A 15,036-nucleotide genomic window follows, 5' to 3' on the forward strand; every position below is an offset into this window, starting at 1 on the left:
TTATTGAATTCTTGTGTCTTTAAGTACATTTAATTGCTTTTAGCTGGATTTACACTTTTTGTCTCGCCTGTACACAGTCTAGAAAGTGAGACTTAAGCATGTTATTTCTGGTGTTACACTGGTGACAGTGGTGGCTTCAACAATGTATGAGTTTGTGATAAGTCAGTTTAAGGGGAACCACTAGTGGTAGGTCAATGATATTTGGTATGAAGTTGTTTCAGCATTGGCACATTTCACTTCCATGGATAATATTTGGTCCTTTCCGCTCAGTCATGCCCTATTGACTTTTACACTTTTGCATAGTTTACATGTTAAAGTTTGTGATTAGGTCAGCACTAGAAATTGCTGCTTAGAATTTAAGTTTATTTCAGTATTCAAGTCAAGCTTAGAATCCAAGAGGCTTGTCTATGCACCACTCACACAGTACTTGTATGTCTGCAACATACAAATGTACACACAAAGTATAGATGTGTTGGTGTAACTAGGTAATCCATGGTCAAAAATGATGGTAATAACATTTTTAATAAATTAAATGTCGATAAAAAAACCACAAAAAACCAGTAGACATTTGTATGTTGGTTCAAAGAAATGTGTCTGATGTCCACAGAATCTTATAATCATCCAAGATGTAATCAAATTTGTATATATGCACTCTCATCAGGACCAGAGTAAACTGGAAAAACATATGGCAGGTGACCTTTAAAATTGAGGTTAAAATGCATAGATATTGCTACAATGGACAAGAAGTAGGTGACTTGAGAAGACAGGTTTTGGCTTTATAGAGGTGACCTTTATAGCAGGTTTAATTGTACTGGTACATTTTTTTCCAATTGTCAATAAATTAAATAATGTGAATAAAGGCTGTGTGTGTTTTGATTATTTGCTATGGAACAGTAGTAATTGGTTTTTACTGATGAGTAACATTTTTCGTATGTGCTAAATATTAAAATATATTTACGTAGAGAAAAATCACAAAGTGAGAAGTGTTTCAGAATATTATTCAAAATTAACATTTAAATTGTAATTTTATATTTCATTTTATAAATATTAATAATATTTGATAATAACATTGCCTCATTTTCATAAATGTTTATAATTTTGAATAGATATGTTTCATATTTGATTTGACAAGTTATCGTTAAACATATTTGACAATTATGTGTTAAATGGTGTGATTAACGTGCTTCAATATTTATGATACGTACAAACAGTAAATTTAAAACGTGATTTACTAGGGCTAATTTACTTTGATAACGGAGACATTATCAAGTCCTCATTTAAGAAAGGACCTGTTGGAATTTATAGACCCAATTTATTAACTTTGATTTGTCACCCAGTTCTCCCAGCGGTATGAATAAAAGCAGCTTGGGGTATTATAATGTAAGACTGATGTGGCAGAAATTTTAAATCACAGTAAAACGCCAAAAAATTTGGATATCCAACAGTCAAAGGACTGGATTTTTTCTTCATAACGAAAAAAGACTGAAAATTGAGAAGTCACACCTTTAAAAGAAGGGAAATGTAAAAGTTGCAGACAACAGTGACTGCTATAATTTTATCAAGTTTATCTTTATACTTTTGTGTCCAAAATTAACTTCAGTAGAATAATTCATCAAAATGAAATATTTAACTTTGACCATATGATTATCAAGAGCCAAATTATTTCTTTGACCTTCTATAATATTTATACTTATGAATTGTGCAGATTTTTTAAAATCCAGACATTTTTAATATTTCAGAATTCTACTATTGTTGTTATAATTGAATCTTGACAAAACAAATGAAGAAATGTGGGCTGGTTTTAACATAAGTCCTCGCACCACAAACACAATTATATTTTAGTCATAGATTAGACCAGATAATCCGTACTGAAAAGGAAAATAAACTTTCGTTTGGATGTGCATTACAAATTTTACAATTTTAATCTTTTGTATGTGAGGGTACGACCAATATAGGGATTATCGTTCAAATATCATTTACTCGTCTTACGAGAGCTTAGGGAACAAATGTTTTGATACGTTGCCGTTGTAAAGATTACATTTTTTGTGCTATTTCGTGTGTAAAATTATAAATTATATGATTATATCGATTGGAAATCTACCTTTGCTAACTGATAAAAGGAAAGTAATTTGGAAAATCGGCTACTGAAAATCTTTTGTTAAAAGTAAAGCTTGACAATATGATTGAGAGTGTATATCGTAAAAACCTGCAAAGTTAAAAGATATGGATTGAAAAGGGGAGATAATATCAAGGATTTGTCGCAATATACTCGTTGCAACATCAGTTAGAATCGGAATATTCGGTAATATTTTAAAAAATACTGGGTTAAAAAACAAAAGGGATATATACCTTTAACAAATTTCTAGTTGGTATTAAAAAGAGTTTATCTTTAGTTATGATACTAAGTTGGAGGTTAATTGAGGGACCTCACCTGGTTTGCATCTACCGTGTCCTTACATAGCTTTCAATTGCTATCAATCAATTATGCCGCCAAACAAATCAAGATATATAGGGTGGAGTCCTGTTCCATTTTGGGGATCTATATTTTTAAATTTATATAGCTTCGTGCATTTTAAATCATAATGTGTTATAATAAAAATTAAGAGATTCACATGGATTAGAAAAAACGGATTACTGTGGATTCATTTATTTTTCGGGGATCAATTTTCGTGGATTGAGGCAGATTTGCATTTTCCCGGAAATTTGATTTAGTGGTTATGCTAAAGTCTGCATACAAGCCTATAAAAAATATGTAATTCCTTGATCATTTAAATTCGCGGTTTCACCTGTACCAACTTATTACATGAAAATTGGTATCCACGAAAATGCAAGTCCTCCTCAATCCACGAAAATTGATCCCCTGAAAAATGAATGAATCCACAGTATACATGTATAATACAAAAACAATGATTAAAAAAATATGTCGTCAAAAGAATTCATATTATGTTTAATAATGACCTTTAAGCCCATAACTATATATAATGTTTTTTTTAGATTGCCAGAAACCCTTTATGTTACCTATCTCCTGGTACAGAATTTCATGTATGCAAATATTTTTTTTCCTTTTTTTATGATTTATAGTCGTCAACCCAAAGTAAGGGAAAATATACAAATTGCCGACTGAATATTTCAGTTATCAATTACAACAAGCTAAAATGGTGTTTAGATTTTGTTGTAGTTTTTTGTGATTTTTGTAAAGAGTAAATTAAATTTTGAGCTATGTTGTTATTGCATGGTAAAAACTTCCGACATTTTATAATTTGCAATTTATAGGATCGTTTCGGATTCATTAGTATTCACACAGGTTTCTCTATAATAAGATTACGTTATTTGATCTATCATGCAGGATATGGGGAGGGTCACCATGGGGTAGCACGCAACTGAAACAAATTTATGGTAGAAATATATAAAACTTGAAGTTCATTTAGTGCACTTCAGCAGTATAGTTTTAGATCACGAGGCTCAGTTAGATAGATGATGTCAGTGTTTAAATTATACAAATTCTTTATGTGCCTGTCCCAAGTCAGGTGCCTGTAGTTCAGTGGTTATCATTAGTTCATTTCTGTCATATTTGTTATTCGTAAATTGTTTTGTTATAAATTAGGCTGTTAGTTTTCTCAATGGAATTGTTTCATATTTTTCATGTCAGGGCCTTTTTAAAGCCAACTAGACAGTATGGGTTTTTCTCATTCTTGAAGGCCGTATGGTTTCCTATCATTGCTTACATCCATTTCATTTGAACTTTGGTGGATAGTTGTCTCATAGGCAGTCATATCACATCTCCTTTTTTTTTATAAAGTTTTAAATGTAGTGTTCTATGCTGTGAAGTGTTGGGTTGCTGTATGACTGATGCTTACTTCAATTCTCTTCATTGTTGTTTTTTTTTCAATTTGCTAACACTGGATCTACACATAACTTGAAGAATTATCCCCCTTAGTTAAGATCTATGAAATATTGTAAAGTTGAGAAAGACAAAATGTCAAAATTTTGTTTTAATTTCAAACTTCAACATTAAGGTCGTTTTTGTAGATTAAACTTTTTTGGCATTAACCCTACAATATATTCAGTAATATCATGCTTCTGTGCTTAAAAATCAAGGCACCTTGCTTTTATTGAGAATTTTGTTAAAAATAGTTCCCTTTTTTTGGACCTTAGTTTAAAGGTCTTCTTAGTATGAAAAAAAAAATAGATGTATACATCAGTAAGTTAGCAACCCAACAACACTGAAATCCAGGGGTCAATTTATAGGCTTTTATGGATAGCTTTATTTTATATATATCTTTAGTTTATTTTTAGCTGGAAATGCCATTCCTAGTGCCATTGTTAGTGGTGTCGCATTCCTCATGCGCCCTTTAACCGCAATCGCAATTCCCATTTTAACCTGACAAAAATGGCACCACAACTCTGCCCTAATTAGCAAACAGTAAGGATGACTAGTAAGATATATGACTTAATTTCATCATAATTGAATTTGAATTGAAAAGGAATTGTAATTTTATGATGCATCATTTTATTAACACATTTTGTAACTGAATAGCGTATATTCGACTCCCTCTTCTTCCCAGCAGAAAGAAATTCTATCATGTTGTTTGTCCTTGTTAAGATTGAGGGTCAGGTTTCTGCACATCTTTTATCTATGGAATATTTTACACAAGAAGATAAGTATGGCTCCTTTTTGAAACCTCGGTGGGTTGTTTTTTTCTGTCTAGCAACATATCTATTTAATAAATCATCCCGTGTTATAATGTTACGTCATATGTAATTTGCTGTTTAGTAGTCAAATTAGGAGAAAAATATTCAGGTGCACTGGAGTTTGTGATGTGTCTTTTTGGTCATCTGCTGGAGCATAACATTAAATTTTGTGGTGCATTGTACATTGTTATGTTTCCTTTTTGGTTAGTTGTAGAAGCGTAACATTAATTTTGGGGCTCGGTGGATTGTGTTGATTTTTGTAAAGGAAATTTGAATGTTTTTGAACATGCTTGAATTATCAATGAAAATAGTGCAGGATGAAAGAATGATAAATTTGAAATATTTAAAATAAAATAAAATTTGATTTAGAATATTATTATTATACATGCTTTTGAAATGAATATTTTAACTGATGAATAAGAAAAGATCAAGGAACAGAATTGAAATTATATACTATAGATATGTAGAGTCGTTAACATAATGAGGGTTTCATTGTTAACATTTATTCTTGAAAATGATACCTTTGCATTTGGATGTAAATGAAATATGAAAAAGAGCATCAGTTACACAGAGCATAGAATTTCAACACATTAATTACTGTAAATTCAGAAATTATTGTGATTTTTAAAGAATTGACAAAAATGCGAGTTCAATTATTGCGATTTCGAAAACATCTGCATACAGGTCTATGTTTCAGTTATCAGAATGCTAGTTCTTATTATTGCGATACTCACCCAGTCGCATTAATAAAAACCTCTCAATAATATCTGCGTATACCATACAGTGTTAGAGGCTACTTCTGATTGTACAAACACATTTTAGCCCTTCCACTGTTAACCCTATAGTGAAATATTCAGTAGTCAAATTTTATAAATTATATAGTGTTCTTCAGTATTCTTGTAAACTGGCTGTCTTGTCGGTACTGACCACCAAAATTCTGATAGGTCCACCAGTTTTGAATGTAGTGGCATCCTGATGTTCCAGTAAAAGTTGTGTTGGTTTTGTTCTTTTTTGTTCTTTTTTGTTCTTTTTGGCTTTCAGCTGGCTGGCTTATTACAAATTATATCCATATTTTGTATGCAACCATACAATTATTGTGCAAATTGGTCTTATCTGATTTAAACTTTTGAAAATAATTGATAGCCACTATTATATGCAAATACAGGACCATCAAATTTACACTGGAAACACCAGATTTGTAGGCTAAGGTGATTGTAATGTCCAGAGCTCTGAGTATTGATGGTTGGTGTAGCCTGTTGTAATGTCTGATACTTTTGGTAATTCTGGTTATCTTTTGTATGTAATGCCCATTTTATTGTAGGTAACTTGAATTAGAATTGTTACATGGTTAGACAATTAAAACTGTAGGGTGGAGTCCCCGGTGTCCGCGCGGCCGGTGATATTGCACATTAGCTGATTTCCTAATATCAACACAGTAACACAAATAAAATCGTTCTTGTTATTGTTTTAACCTTCCGAAGGGATAAATAAGAATAAAACTGATAAGTTCAAGAGTTAATTAATAACTGCAATCCTGTGATTTACAATATTTGGCCAATTTCCATTAAAAAATTTCATCATCAGATAAAATTTGTTTTATTTCAGAAAAAATTATATCAGACGGAAATTATTTTTGCTGTGCATCCTTGGCATTGTGTTTGGTTCAAATTCAGCTATATTTCGTAGTGTCAAATCTTTCCTGTATTCAAAATAAGCTATTTTTGGAAAGCATGCACGAAATCACCGGACTTTGGAGGAACACTCTGAACAGGGGTTTCCCTAATTTTGGACACACATTACACAAAATCTTGAGGGTGAAACCAACACAGAAGATTTTATGAAAAAAAAGTATGTTATGAATGTGATCACACACTATTATTCAATTATTGATTTTATCAGTTGAATGAAGTGAAGTCATAAGTCTTAGGTGCGCGAATACCCCGCACTGCACCGTAATTTTGTTTTGCTCAAAAAAGTTTCATTTTCAAATAGAAACGTGGGAACCTTCTAGAACTAGGTATCCAGCCGTCTGCAATAGTTCATACATTTGTCTATGATAATAGTTTTATTGACTATTTTAAATTTTCGCTGCTTATCATGATATTTTTATTAAATCCATCTGACCGATTTAAACAAAAATATCATAATGCTTTAGCATTCCCATTTTTAAGGATGGTGTTCAAATTTTGTCATAATAATTAATTTGTTCAATATTTTATACACCATGTCAAAGTGCACATTAAAATTCTTAACAAAATAAAATAGGTTGACGTGTATAATAATCCTTTTGTTCAGTATCTATTTTGTACGGACAATAAAGTTTTTATTCTGTTAGTAATAATTCATATTTTTCAGGATGATCCGATTATCATTTTTCATAATTTATTGTTATATCGCAGACTCCAGTACGAAATTATATTACAATGTCTAGTTTTGTATTCCTTGTCTGTGGATTTCTGTTGAGAAATAACTTCCCCTCAATGTTTTTTTTTAAAGCCGTTTTTTTTTGCATGATCCATAGTTTATATGAAGTTAATGCAATTTTGTATAATATAGAAATAAAAAGATGTGGTATTATTGCAAATGAGACAACTCTACTAAAGACCAAATGATGTAGAAAGTTTGCAAGTATAGGTCACTGTACGGCCTTCAACAATGAGCAAAACCCCATACTGTAGAAAGCTACCAACTATTTGTCACTGTACGGCCATTAGAAATTAGCAAAACTCATACTGATAGCAAGCATTCTTTCTCACTAATATAAATGAACAGATATTTTTTTTGGGGGGGAGGGAAGTTTCCTTATGGTTAGTATTTTAATGATTATCAACTGGTCGATTATTGTTTTGTACACGTATTTATAAAAAATATATATCATAATGAAACAGGAAGATCACAAATCAATTGCACACCTCCGATATTTTCTGTAAATCAATTATTGTTTTTTGTCTGACTGCTCAACACTACATGTGACAAATAAAAATTAGCGCTTAATATCATGGATACTGTTTCTAACTAAAAATGTGTAAATGTCCAAAAGGCAATAATTCATGTTTAAAGAATAAAACACTGACATATGATTTCACTGCAGGGTAATAAAAGTCATATGAAAAAAATGTTGAAGTCTAATGTATAGGTACCAGTACTTTGTATTTCATTTCTCTATATTGAAACAAGTTGTGAATAGACTACATTTATTTTATGATTTTGTTTTTGACTTTTTAATATATCTGAGAGTATTTAGAAAGAAAAGAGAAAGTTATACTCTAACAAATTGACTACAATTTCATGGTCTAGCATTTTCTGGGGGAGATGGTATTAAAAAACTGATGATAGAATTTAAGTGGAGCTAAAAATGGATTTTAAATAGAACACCTCTACCTATTGAGTTCAAAAAAGAATTCGTAGAAATGGGCACATTGATTACAAATTTTATGATTTGAAATATTTAATGCAGAAATAAAAACCCTTTTGTTCTAAATTCAAATGAAATTGCTGTCTCATACACACATATACTTCATGTCATTTTAAAATGATAAGCAAAGACATTTATTAGAATTTTCGAAATATTTCTTTTTGACAGTTCCATTTAAATTTTTAACTCTGGGCTAATTATGATCTTATCCTAAAAAGGAAAAGCTTGAAGTAAATATAACAATTTTAAGTTTATGAAGGATATCACTTTCCCAATTTAAGCTACAACATTCTTTCTAAAAAAATAGGGAAAAAAATGAAACATTGAACAATTTAAGAGATTTATCATAATGTCTGATTGCTTTTTAAAAGCAATTTAAAGATTTTAAAAACCCTGACAAATTATATGTTAGCCTGATAGTGTATCAGTTTTACTTGTCGAGCAAGCCAAATTTGATTTTAATGGTACTGAATGTATGGCAAGTGTATTTTGATATGGTAAGATAAATCAATGAGATCAAAATCATTTACATTTATTAAGAAATCTGTTTTTAGATTGATTGACATGTACATAGCCGCTATCTGCAAAGTGTTTGATTTTCAGATTTAGAGTTTACCCCTATGCTTTAAGCACTTTATTGGGTAACATTTGATTATAAATATATGTTGACATACATTTGATAATTTTCTATAAGGTCATTCTCCCATATTAATCCTGAAATGAAAATTACTTTGATAAGGGTGCACTCAATTCCTATTTATTATTGTTAAAAATGTGAAAGGTGTACTCAAATCATACTTAGTAATTCATTTAGGAAAAAATCAGATGATGTGCTCTTCCAGTCTCCATGGTAAACTTTTGAATCCACAGGTTTTAAGCTCAATCTTACGAAATTTTATAGCATAGATTGGCCGGTAGATATGATTTTGACAGGACTGAAAGCAATTTCATAAGCCTAGGGCTGGTGGGCATGTAGTTAAGCTTGAAGACAGCAGTATTCAATGACGGTTACACCCTTGTGGTAGTTTTTTTATGGGGATTACAAGTGATATTTTGCTTTATGAAAGTAATATGTTTACCATATAAAAGATGCTAAGTAATAAAAAGTAGACAAGATCCTATATAAGGGGCTACTTTCACAAACTGTGATGAAGAAAGGATTCGCATATCACATATTATTTTTATGATAGAATGTGTAATATGCATATTAAACAAAGGTTCACACAAAATTTTTTCCTGATATCTTTATACCATTATTCTTAAAAAAAAAATTGTTATGGAATTATTTCATGATTTTTTGTCATTAGAAGCATTTTAAAGAAGATTTCTGACATTTTATTATTTTCAAAACATATTACAGTTTTGATTTAAATGTTCTTCCTATGTCAGAATTCTCTTTTAAATAGCTCATATAAATTAACAAACTTTTATTTATTCTTCTCAACTAGAAATAATGAAAATGCAAATGAAGGACTAAGAAACTTGAAATACTTCAGCTTTTTCAAGAGAAAACGTTTTTATTTTATAATATGACTTTAAATTTACCCTGGAAAATTTAAAAAAAGACAGTTTCAATAATCAAATATACATAGTGTAGGGGAAAATTATCTGGTATACTTTTATTTTGACATATAACTGATATACATGTAGAATATATGCTTCAAAACATTGATTACGTCTCAAAGTTAATATTTACCATTGACAGACTTACTGTCATAGCTTTGTCTTCACCTAGCATTGGAGTACTTTTATAAAAGCAGTCAATAAATTCATACTTGTACATGCAGTGCAAAATACTCCATTAAACAATGATGTATGATCTTGAAATATTAAATGGCAAAGTACATAAATTATTTATCTGAGTTATGGCACTATGTATTTGCGGTGCATAGCTGTAGTAGGGTTGGCTGGTGTTCTCATGCCTTTTTTTTAAGACCGACTGCACTCACTTAAAATAGGTGAAAAATGTGTAAAATCTTAAACATTTTGTTAATTATCTATCTCCTGTTTTTAAAGACCCTCTAATCTAACATCTGATAATGGTCCTGCATGCAGACACAAATATGTACAGGTATCTATGTTAAGATACAGTGTTAAATTTTGAGAGCTCTCCAACAGTAAAAGGTTAATCATGTTCTTTAATAAAAAAAAAACTTAAACCAAATTTAAATCGGTCAAAATTGCATGCATCTCTTTGAACTTTGAAATTTAAAAGTTATTATCATTTTATTTATAGGTCTCTGAGTTCCATGGTCCTCCTGTAGCTGGCCCATCATTACCTGGCCCTTCAGGTCACATGCAGCAACCACCACAACCTGGATCATCAGTCAGTAACAGTAATCATGCCCTCTATCTGCAAAAAGTTCGGGAAAGTTCTGAGGCTGTCAACAGCGGTGATTTCAGACGAGCTGTTCAATTATATTCAGAAGCAATCAAACTAGATCCTTCCAATCCTATCTTGTTTACCAACAGATCAGCTGCTTATGCAAAGTTACAGCAATACCAGAAAAGTCTAGAGGATGCTCGAAAGGCCAAAGAAATCAATCCAAAGTGGGCAAAGGTAAGAACAAACAGCCTGTGGAATAACAAGTTGTCTCCCTTGATTACCTTTATGTTTTAAGTATATGATGGTGTAGATCACAAAATTCTGACATGAATTAAAACACATCACTTGATTTTTGCTGGTAGCAAGAGCTTAGACAGAGATCAGTTAATTGACTTATGCTTAGGAAATACAAAAATGGAAATTCTTGAAAATTTAGAAATGTTTGCTATGTTTTTATTCAAACAAATAAATTGACAGGGTTATGATGCCTATGGAATTAACCTATCACTTTATATCATTTTATGAATTCAGCATTTCTAAATATCACAAAATAATTTTTAAATTTACATTAGGTATACATTTCATTTTGTAATGTACATGTATACACATTGATCCTACTAGCTTTTCACACTTGTGTTTTCAAATGATATGCATGGGCCTAAAACCTTATTTTATAATCATTAAATATTTAGGGGAAAGTTGTGGAATGCAGTGTTTTATAAATGTTTGAGTAGATAATACAAATTTTATAAATTGTAAACATTGGGGTGATGTAGTTGCTTGTGAAAATATTTTTGTGACCGTTTTCATAATTTAAGATGGCTTAACCTGAAAGCCGTTTTAATTTATGCTGTTTACACTGTGGAAGTGTTATTTATGCCTCGATTACAGTATTTATAATTACTGTTGTAAATTACCGGATTTAAACATAGCTTCTCACTTCCTTTCAAAAGGCGAAATCTGGCTTGTGACCAAATGAATAGAGCTTTTCATTGACGATAACAATAAAACCAGTTGTTTGTTAACATTTTAAGTTATCATCCAGGTATTATCAACAGGCTACGAGTCAGATTTATTACGACTCAACTATCAACGAACGGATACAAATTTTCATTTGTACTCTTCCACGAACAATGGACGGGACAATCAACAGACTCTTTACAAAAGGGACTTACTAGGAGTCCTCGTAACAATTAAGATATCTATTTCAAACTTTAAATTTATTTTTTAGAAAGGAAAGAAACTATGTTAATAGCTAGGTTCAGGAAATTTGAAAGTAAAGAAAAAAAGTTTTTGACATGTGCGTCATACAATTAAGAGTTTGAAACTTGGATTTTCAATAAACATAATAAATTGGTCTCAACTTGAATTTTAAAAATTTTAATTGCCATTGGGAAATATATTGGTCTATAAATAGGTAAAAGTTGTGTAATTTGACATGATAGGTTAAGATATTGTAGTACTTGTGGTATTCCAGTTTCATTGTGGGCATTTATGCTTTGAGACAGGCATTTTATTTAAGGTATGGAAAGCATACACTGAGAAGGCCTTGAGCATTCCAACTAGACTATCCCAAATTATTCCTGTGAATTTCTTTGTACTTAAACATTAATCCTTTTTTTCAGAATGTGTTTCTATCAATTTTAGTTGTCCGCCTTTAAATAAAAACGTTGGTAGTTTTTCTCAGTATGTACAAGAAAAAAATGATTTGGAATGAAATTCCAATACATGAAGATGTCAGTCAAAAGTCTAGAGTTGAGTTTTTAGGAAAATGATCTTTTCTGAAAGAAATATTTATGATTTTCTGTTTAAATAGGTGAAAAACAATCAATTGATTAACCCATCAATATGAAAATAATTTAGGAGCTGTTGTTATTTTTTTAGTTGAATGTTGATAATGTGGGATACCAATTTTCATAGATTTCATGGGTAGAGGAAAACCATTTTTTAAAATGCTTGATGAAATACAAATATTTAGTGAACAAATGATAAAATCCACAAAATTCCCTAGAAATAGCATTTTTTTCTCCCACCATGAAAATTGATATTAATGAAAATTAATTAATCCACAGTTATTGTAGACTTTAATAACTGGTTAAGTTTAACAGCAAAAATAATAGACTAAGAAAACTATATCTTTAACAAGATATTTGGTTTTCAATTATATTTTTAAACTTGTTGTAAGATGGTGATTTTTAAGCATCATTTACATGTAACATGAACTTTTAGTAATGATTGTGGTTTACCATAGGATTTTAATGTTGATTTTTTTTTTTTATCTATAACTTTAAAATATTTAATCGTTCTGAATGTTTACTTATTAATTCCACGCAATTGGTATTTTCTTTTGTCCATAAAATTAAAAAAAAAATTAATATGCATTTATGCATTTGAAATTGAACTGTCTAGTTTCAAATTATAATATTGAAATTATTCCATATTCATATGATATTACAAACATATCTATTTCAATGGTCATGTTTGTTATTTCACATTTTTACAAATTTGCTTTTCTATGAAAACAAAATTCAGGTTGAATGATTGTCATAACACGTAATACGATTTCTGTCATACGGAAAGCAATTTCTCATTAGCAATCACTTCACTGAACAATACCTTTTGTGGGTATGAAATGTGATGAAATTTTAATGTGTTTGGGAGGTCTTTTTCTTCAATTTAATATAAGCGAAAAATATCAGATTTAAGATACTATATTCTGTCAGAAAATGAATATGGTGCTAAGGTGTAAGTCATTGTATTGGAGCTTCCTTTAATGGGTTTCTGACTTTGTCTGTCAGAGTTAATAAAACTGAGTGTTAGATTTGGTTAAAGATCATGGTAAAAGAGGGGGATTGAATAAGATATTATTTAAAAGTAGGCATATAATTTATTGTAAAATCTTAAAAAAAAGACTCTTAGACATTTTATTAAATTTTTAAAAATTAATCATAATTTTATTAGCAATAAGATGATTGATCAAATGATAGTAAAAATATGAAATTTACGAAGATTCAAAAGGGTTCATTCAAATCACAATTTAAGTAAGGTAAGGATATTATTTTTTTTTGCCAACAACATAAGTTACATGTTTTAGAGAAGAAAATGATGTAAGAGCATGAAAAAAACTTTTAAGAAAAAAATTGAAATGATTTGTGTCATAAAATATTTTGGGTAGGCTGCTTATTTGGTGGGTTAATTTGGTAGGCAACATCAAACAATTTAAATTTTATGTTTGGCCTAGGGCAGCTTAGTTCAATCCCTGTAATTAGTGGGGTTCACTATACCACAAACTTCTACCACATATCCTTACTTTAATATTCATGTTTCTCAATCTTCAGTTTTCTGTTTGGTGTTTTAAGGACTGTTGTTTGTTTGTCCTTTTTAGGGGCCATGGTGTTAACTGTCACTCTTAATCCTACAGTTTTATTAGCTCCCCTTAGTATCCTCTTCGTGTTGTTTGTTTATCCTTTTTAGGGGCCATGGTGTTGACTGTCACTCTTAATCTCACAGTTTTATTATCTCCCCTTAGTATCCTCTTCATGTTGTTTGTTTATCCTTTTTAGGGGCCATGGTGTTGACTGTCACACTTAATCTTGCAGTTTTATTAGCTCCCCTTAGTATCCTCTTCATTTTGTTTTAGAAGCAACCCTTATAGTTGTGTTATCAGAAGTCAAATTCTGGGCTTATGTTTTATTCTTCTAGAGGTATTAGACTGCACTTTATACATAGAAATATTTGAAAGATGAGTGTATGATCTCCTTTTATGTAGCAGCAGACGTTTAAGGTTACAGGTCACATTTCAAAGTCTGCAGGAAGTGTATACCAATATCTTTAAACTTAAACATGTTTAAGAGAAGTAATGAAATGATAAATAAATGCATTAAATGTTATTTTTAAATAATGAAAAACTGTGTATACATTTAAAATTTTCATTTGTATTATTTTTTTTGTGGTTTGAAAATAATTTCTATTTTGAGGGTAATTAAATTTGTGGTTTCATCTTTGGCCACAAGATTGTGTAAATACAAATTATTATTTAATAATTTGTATTTACACAGATTATTTCAAATCAATTTGTGAAGTTACTTTACACATTAAAAATCCACTAAAGTCATTACCCCATGAATATTTATGAATCTGCAGACGATGAGTTAAGTACTAGTGTATTTTGTAAACAGTATTGACTGTTGGCTTCATGTTGCACGATTTGTCAAACTATGTTAACGATAAAAGATGCTCATTAGGTACTACACATGTTTGTTGTGAAATTGTATGAAAAATCTGAGAAATATTGATGGAAAATATATTTTAATTTTTAATTGGTTTTATGTTAAAGCTTTGATGTCTGTAATGTACATTTTTTGTTAAATTTACCATTAATTTTTTAGGTATCCAAAAGGGTGTTTTAGGTCAAGGTTTGAATTTTTTATTAAAAGAGGTTTAAATAAGGGAAACTCAAAAAGAGAGATAAATATTTAAACACCCTTTCACAGGATGGAATATAAAGTAAAAAGGGGAGGAACTCACACAATTATGGTAATGAACCCAGCAAATTGAAATTGGAACATAAAATAATAGAACTATCCCACCAGTACCCCAACCA

At 30.3% G+C, this 15,036-nt stretch overlaps 1 protein-coding gene across 1 annotated transcript in view; it reads left to right on the forward strand.

Moving 5' to 3' along the window:
- The window catches only part of LOC127711628 (tetratricopeptide repeat protein 28-like), a 111,488-nt gene that overhangs the window by 25,642 nt on the left and 70,810 nt on the right, over positions 1 to 15,036 (forward strand). Inside the window, exon 2 of the mRNA XM_052217734.1 lies at positions 10,344 to 10,667. Coding sequence (XP_052073694.1) covers positions 10,344 to 10,667 — 324 coding nt within the window. The remainder of the gene's footprint in view (positions 1 to 10,343; positions 10,668 to 15,036) is intronic.

Source organism: Mytilus californianus, unplaced genomic scaffold (genome assembly GCF_021869535.1).
Source record: "Mytilus californianus isolate M0D057914Y unplaced genomic scaffold, xbMytCali1.0.p SCAF_8, whole genome shotgun sequence".
NCBI classification, from domain to species: domain Eukaryota; kingdom Metazoa; phylum Mollusca; class Bivalvia; order Mytilida; family Mytilidae; genus Mytilus; species Mytilus californianus.